Source organism: Chaetura pelagica, unplaced genomic scaffold (genome assembly GCF_000747805.2).
Source record: "Chaetura pelagica isolate M959 unplaced genomic scaffold, ChaPel_1.0 scaffold69, whole genome shotgun sequence".
NCBI lineage: Eukaryota > Metazoa > Chordata > Aves > Apodiformes > Apodidae > Chaetura > Chaetura pelagica.
In genome coordinates, this window is record NW_009970724.1 from 610,706 (window position 1) to 618,194 (window position 7,489).

Sequence of the window (7,489 nt, forward strand, 5' to 3'; positions counted from 1 at the left end):
ACAGCTGTGCTCCTAGTTCATCCCCCCAGCAGCTCCTGCCTTCAAACCTCCTCAGTCCCAACCTCTCATTCTCTTGCTGTTTCCTCCTGTTGCTGTTATTTAAGTTTCACGTCCTCTACGTTTTTACCCCTTTACTAAGGAGTGACCATTAGGGCCCTGCACGAGCACGGACACAGGGCTCTGGACACTTAAGGGACTCTTGGTACAGGATGGTAGTAAATTCTGGGCTTGAGTTCCAGAGTGGAAAGCTTTGGCTTATCCATACAGCAGGTTTCCCAGAAGGGTGGTAGAAGCCCAATCTCTGGAGACATACGAGGTCAGGTTTGAACAGGGCCCTGTGCAACCTTGACCTACTTGAAGATGTCCCTGCACATTGCAGGGAGGTTGGACCTTTAAGGTCCCTCTCAACCCAAACCATTCCATGATCCTATGATCTGGCCCATGGAGCAGAAAATCCCAGATAGGCCAGCAGACTTACTCTGATACCTCCACCACCCAGGCACTCCTGAGGCAATCTTCTGTCCCACCAGGCAGCTGGTTGAGCTGGCAGGGCTGCCAGCACAGACACCCCTGAACAAGAATCACACAGGAGTCTGAATTTATGTTAAAAAAAAAAAAAAAAATCATCTTTATTTTGGAGGAGGATCTGAACACCGACATGCAGGTACAACATGAATAAAAATTATTGCACCGCTATTATGTGGCAATTGTTCAAGTTTCTAAAAACACAGAAATTCCACACTTTTCTCTTATCTAGCTAAGTGCTGAGTGACACAGCTTGGCAGAGCCCAGCTCAGGAGGTGCTCTCACAGCCACCTGGATATGGTCATCGAACACAAGGGAAACACACACTTCTGTCAAATCTTCTACTAGAAGTACAGAATTATCCTTCAACATCCAGCAAGAGAAAACCAGAGAAAGACTTTATCCTCCCCTCTTCAGAAGAAAAAAATAAAATCAAATAAAAATTAAAAATACTCCAAATCACATCTCAATGCAAGTGTGGCAACCAAAACCACTGGGCACTCCTACGCCTCCCCTGGCAAGCGCTCTTTAGTATATTAGCAGCCAAAGGCCTCTGACATTCAGACCCAGGAGTGGCCATTACAATGCTAAAGTCTAATATTTACAATAAATATCATCCATTTCTCTTAGTTTGCAACAATAAGAGACAAAGGGGAAAATAACACTGAAATGAGGCACGGGGAAGAACGTGCTGGCTGGATGCAGGAGCAGAAAGGAGCTGCAGAGGCTGGAACCAGTTTGGATGCTGTCATCCCAAAGCAGACAAGGAGCAGGAAACATATCCAAGAAGGAAACAGGGAAAACAAAACAGGAAAGCAGCATATTGGGATTGTCGTAAAGATGGCTCATTCACCAAACACACATACACACACAACTTCTACCTCCCACCTGTCTGACTCTGGGTTATCCACAGAGGCCGAGTCCTCAACTTGCTGAACGCTCCACTTATGCACTACAGGTCCCATCCTGCCCTGGGAAATGCACTCTTGCTCTTCCCACACAGCTTTTCCAACATCTCATTCCTCCCTGACATGCTTTGCAAGCTTTTCTGAGAAGGAATTTAAGCAATTTTTATCTCCCTGGTTTATTATTACCATTTTATAGAAAAAGTATTTTTGCCCCAACATTTTTGCTAAGGTGCACCATATAAATTTGACAGAAGGTGGAACTGGGACAATGAGACACTTGGCACACCAAGGGAAACTGCAGGACTGACCAGGAGCAGGGGATACAGGGCTTCATTAGGATGCTTTCCTAGTAACACTGATTGGCTTTGGCTTCCAAAAAACCAGGGGATTTAAATTGCACCCATCACTTTTTGTACCGTAGCTACAAAAGAGGTGACTAAACACATACCTCACCTCTTCTTTGGACAATTCAGGCAAAAGCAGCAAAAGCTGTGACACAGCCAGGTTCTTCATTCCTCTCTTTATAGATAAGAAAGGAAAACTCTGCAAAGGCAGGAGTCGGTGGCCAATACAGCTGGTACCGCCAGGGGGTCCCATCCCAACCTGCATGGGATGAGCCAGGTTACAAAACCTCTCAAGAGAGAGGCTGGTCTTCCCCTTAAGTTTTTTAAAAACACAGAGCCCTTCAGAGATGCCCAGGGAGCACAATCAGAATAAGCTGTGTCACCACAAGAAGGAAACAGGAACCTGCCACCCAGGGAACAACCAGGTTGGGCCACATCCTCACACAACTCTGGGCTCACGACTTAATTTATACAGACTTCCATCTTGCCAGGGTTAGGTGCTCTTCTCAGGAGATAAGCTTGAGGTTTGTTTTTGCAATTACTACAGACTCAGGATGCTGAATCAATTTTTCACTGTTCTCCTCCATTTTATCATTCAGTGTACTGCCAACCAGGCCCTGTTTCTCAGCAATTTTTTAGTAGATCAACCCATTGGGAAGAAAACCAACCAGCTCAAGTACCAGATTCTGCCAAGTCTCTTCCTTACTTGCTATTGCTCCAGATCAGCACAGAATGATGCTCATCAACAAGAAATGGAGATACCCAGGACCCTGACAAGGCAGTGGAGATATTGCAGTTTATAATTGCAAACCAAGTGTATACAAGTAGCCTATGAAATCCAGGGAAAAGAGCAATGAGACAGCCCAGCAAGCTCTGCTCTCGATACTGTCACAGCCATACTTATTAATGTGCTATTTGGAGCACTGAGGCTTTGGTTAGTGTATTAACATCACACACATTCACACAGACACACAGAGCAAACACTCACTTCAATATGTTAAAAAACAAAGCTCAAACCAAACCAAGACTTGGTCCAGAAATTATATCCAAGCAGCCAAAATCAAGTATATAATGTGGGGAAACAATGGTTATACAGAAAGAAGCAGGGCAAGATTCCAGAAATTTTTGTGGATTGAACTGAAATCAAGTTGAAAGAGATGGAGAAAATATATTCCTATATAAAAACATATTTGTATTGAGGGGAAGTGAATGAAACTTCAAGTTCAGAAAAAGCCAAGACAATGAAGAAGGCAAAGGTGTAATGAAATCAGACCAACAGAGGCAGGTTTTAACTTTAAATACTGTTGCATGGTCACATTCTGCTTCTAACAGAGTAAAGCAGCGAGCAGGATACTAGACCTTGCGGGTGATCCGCAGGGAGATACACTCAGACAAGACTAGAATAAATGCTGAGCACAAGCTGGGACAAATGATGGGTGTGTTCATTGAGAGGAACCTTTAATTGGATGAAGAAATGGCTTACAGTGCTATAGGTATCACCATTCAACACAGTTATTGGTGTATTATTATTGATCTAATCCTCAGCAAAGAGCACTGGTATCCAGTTGGTCACACTTAAAGCAAAGCAATGTCTAAACCTAAGAGAGCAAAGAGTACTTTTTTAATGGGAAGTGACCTCAGCAGAGGAAATGATCTAGCTATCAAAGCTGAAATCTTAAAATATCATGTGTTTTGAAATCTGCTTGCAGCTTGTCCACAGAACTGGAGGAGTCAGAACTCTTCACAGGTTATTTGTTTTTAAAACGGGCAGATTCAGAAAACTTGGGAAGTTTCCCAAGCCCCAATTCAGAAATGTTAAGGAACACCTTAAAATCCCTACCTACTCACCAAGAGAAGGAAAAGTCTCCAAAGGTCATTTATCATTGAGATAACTTTGCCCAAGACACACTGGAGAACACACGACTACAATTTTTTCTACTTTAAGACCAACCTACAAGGCATCCCTTTTCCTGGGGTCATTTATTCTGAGGCAGGGCACGTTATGAATTGAAGCCAGAGAAAGGAAGGTAAAACACCATTAAAAATTTAAAAACAGAGGGGAAAGTTACCATATGTCCCATAAAGGATAAGTAAAAACAATCCCAAAAAAAACAGCTTACCAATTGGAAATTTCTCTTTCTGATAATTCCCACTGAAAAGTATTTTTACGGGGTTTGAAGAGAAGATGGGGATCTCTCTCTGTCTGACCCTTTCCAGCCAAGTCCCCTACCTCTGTATCCTCTAGGGACACATGCAGGACAATTAACCCATCTGGTGACAAAGAGGTCATACTTGCACCAAAAAGGGTTTGTAGTTCCAGAATAATTTGTGGACAAGAGAGTACTTCCTCCTTGTCAAAGGACATCAGATTGTACAGGCGAAGAAAAAAACCTGAAATTTGGGAATTTCAATGGCATTTCAAAGAGAAGGTTGAAAAGCAGAAAGTTAAAAGTAAGCTGCCTTTTTTGGTACTCAGAATTTTGGGGATCTCAAATAAATGCAGGATTAAGAGGGAAGAGCACAACAGGCCCAAAAACCAAGCAAAAAGAAAAGGTCTGGAAGGGAACAAAAAACAATCAACAAACTGTTTCTTAAGCCCTGCTTTAAAGATACCCTGTTCTAAAGAGACCTCAAACAGCAAGCATTACTGTGTACAAAAATAGAATAGCAAGGATGAAAAAACACAAAAAACAGTATGAAAAAAACCCTCCCAAAAATAGATGTACACAAGTTCTATTTTATATTAGTGTATATTACAAAATTCAAACATGCAGTCTCTATTTTGAATGTAGAATGCTCCAGTCCACGTGTCCCAGGGATGCTGCTATGTTTTCTTTACAGCACCATCATGTGACAGGGGAAAGTCTTGTATTTTTAACTGATTTCCAGCCTCTTTGCTTTTTGCTTGTGTGACAGTCCCTTCTTTACAGGGCCTCATGCTGCCATCTGGCAGAGGAAAGGCTCTCAGAACTGCTTGTCCAAGAGCATGAGGCAGCTCTTTCGATGGAGTGATTTTGCAGCTACTTCCCAGCACATCAGAAGCTTTAGCACTGCACAAAGGTGCCTCCTTTTTTGCCACCATGGGACAAGTTGCTTCCCAGGGCTTTGCTGAGCTTAATGACTCTGTGCAGGATCTGCTTCTCGTGGTCAGAGTGTCTGTGCAAGGTGGTTTGGCTTTCTCTTGACATGCTCCTGCTTGTGAAGGTTCTTGTCTTTTTTGTTTCGAATCTTGCTCTTCTTTACAGGAGGCACCCAAGTGGGGGAAATCCTCTTTCTTTTCCACCTCTCTGGAACCAGACATGCTGAGCTTCAGAGGGCCTAGCTCACTCTGAGCTAGTGGCACTACCTGAGACACGGATGGAGCTCTTTCCATAGCACTGGGAACAAGGAGCGTGGAGGACACAGGACCTGCTGGGCTGGCTTTGCTGGCAGTTGAAGCAGCACTCTCTGCCTGGGATGGGCTGGGCTGCTTTTCAGTACCAGGACTTTTTTGGGGCATTTCTCTCATGCTTCCAGGAGATAGAAATGAGGTGCTGGGTTGTTCTGCAGGCTGAAATGTCTCCTTGAGATTCTTCTCACTGTGACCTGGGGGGCTTACTGAGAGAGGAGTGCTCAGGCTTGCTGTGCACCATGAAGGAAGTGCTAGCTGAGGTTTGGAATCCTGTTTCTTCTGACTGGTTTCTGTCAGCAGAGGGTCTTTCTGGTCAAGCTTAGCACATGAGGCCCCTAAAGAGTCCTCTTGTTCAAGTTCCAGGAGTTTGATAGATGGGTGCTGTACATGTTCTGTGTGGTCTATTGTTTTTTGAGTACTTGTAGTTCTCCCTAGGTCTTTGATTGCTTCAGAAGACTTGTCTTTTGGACCACAACACTCAAGAGTTTTGCTTTCTGGAAATCTGTGTTCCTTTGCAGTTGTTTCTGATCTTGGGAATGGCTTTTCTGAATTAGCTGATTTTTCTGGAGAAGTTCTCAGGAGGTGCTGTGATGGGGAAGGGTGCACGCTGCTTTGTAGTGGCTCTGAAACAGGCTTGGCTTGTTGATTATTTCCCTTCTGCAAATCTTCTGTAGCTTTTGGATCTTCAGGGAGAAAGGCATCATCTTCGATACTATCCTTGCTTTCCAATTTAGATGAAAACTTATTATCCTCATTAAAGGAATCCGAGCCTTGGTCTCCACTGTCAGGGGGCTTGTCCAGTCTTCTCCCATCCTGACTATCTTCTGAACCATCATCTGTTTCATCTTCAGAAGAATCTACTTCTCTGATGGCCTCTTGCTTTTGCAGAGACTCCCTCCTCTCCACCCTGTCCTGTCGAATAGCACCCAACTTCCGTGAACCTGGCTTCTGCAACATCCCTTTTTCTGCTAGCCCGAGTTTGCCACTTGTTGTTTCATTTGCAGATTCCTGTAAGCTCTGGAGACTCGGATCCCTCTGGAGCATCTCCTTCTTAAACTCAGAGTGAGAGATATCCAAGCTATGCTTACGTGAGGACCCCAACTTCTTCTCAGAAGAGGACAGCGAGGCAGCCAGTTTCTCAGCCGACTGCACCCTCTTTAGCAAAGGAGACCTGGGGGGCTCAGCACTTTTGGGGCGAGAAATCTGTCTCACCAGTGGTGGAGAGGAGTGTAGTTTTACTGGAAAAGACTGGATAACACTGGAGCTGCCAACTGAGTGTCCTGGTAAAGGAGACGGGGAGCGCTGGGGTGATGTGGACTGTGGGGTTGGTGAGGGAGTGTGAGCCAGTGGTGAGAGAGGGATGTTCCCCGCAGATTTACGCCTTGGAGACCTGTACTGCCTCTGAAGCTTTGGTGCTAGTCCATGCAGGGAGCTGGGTCGGATGTGTCCAGAGCTGGCTGGAGAATTGGGAACACTGGAACTGGGAGAGCTGCTCTGGGAAGAATTGCCACCAACTTAAAAGAGGGGAAAAAAAGAAAAAAGGGAAAAACATGGCTAAGAAAATTAATACATATTTGACCACTGAAACAAGGTATGGAAAAATAACACGTGCAAAGTCAAGACTAAATGCCACGTGACCACACAGCCCTGCAGTAACACCATAAGGTAAACCTGCATGGCTTCTGATGGAAAACCACATCATTGTCACACACCACCAGAACATAGTGAAAAACACTCTGCTATCAAGAAGATTTTTCAGAAAAAACCTTGTTTTTAGAGACCACACCAAAAACTGTGTCTCAATGCTGTTCTCAGGCAGCAAATCTTTTTATTCCATCAGCTGATTCAATTTTTAAATATGGCATTGCCACACTGTTTTGGTTCCTTTTCTCTGAACTAATATAGAAAATGTGTGAAACTGCTACAAAAACACTGCGACTTACAATACATATTTGTATCAAAATGAAAGGATGCTGTAGTACAGCAAATGCATTCTTAAAAGGATATATGGATTTTCATTTTCAAATGAATCAATGGATGAAAATACATCCATCCTTAGGGTAATCAACACCACAGCTGTCATTTCACTTCACAAACAGATCTACAACCTGCTGCTGTGTATTTTACTTCAAAAAATGATCAATAAGCAAAAATGTCCTTGAAGTTCTTATTCTTTTTGTATGGATTTTTGGGTGGGTTTTTTGTTTTGTTTTTACCTGAGTGCACAGACTCGGGAGTGGATCTGTAACTCTGTGTTGGTGACCGAGGGGACAGGTTGTGAGTTGGAGAGCCTGGCACAGTTTCTCCAGAAGACAGAGAGC

The 7,489-nt window shown here is 43.9% G+C and overlaps 1 protein-coding gene across 1 annotated transcript in view; it reads right to left on the reverse strand.

Moving 5' to 3' along the window:
- Positions 1–4,601: 4,601 nt before the first annotated feature.
- MAST2 (microtubule associated serine/threonine kinase 2) overlaps positions 4,602–7,489 on the reverse strand; it is a 96,967-nt gene continuing 94,079 nt past the window's right edge. Inside the window, 3 exon segments of the mRNA XM_010006549.1 lie at positions 4,602–6,682; positions 7,385–7,487; position 7,489. The exon segment at position 7,489 is cut by the window's right edge and continues 108 nt beyond it. Coding sequence (XP_010004851.1) covers positions 4,602–6,682; positions 7,385–7,487; position 7,489 — 2,185 coding nt within the window.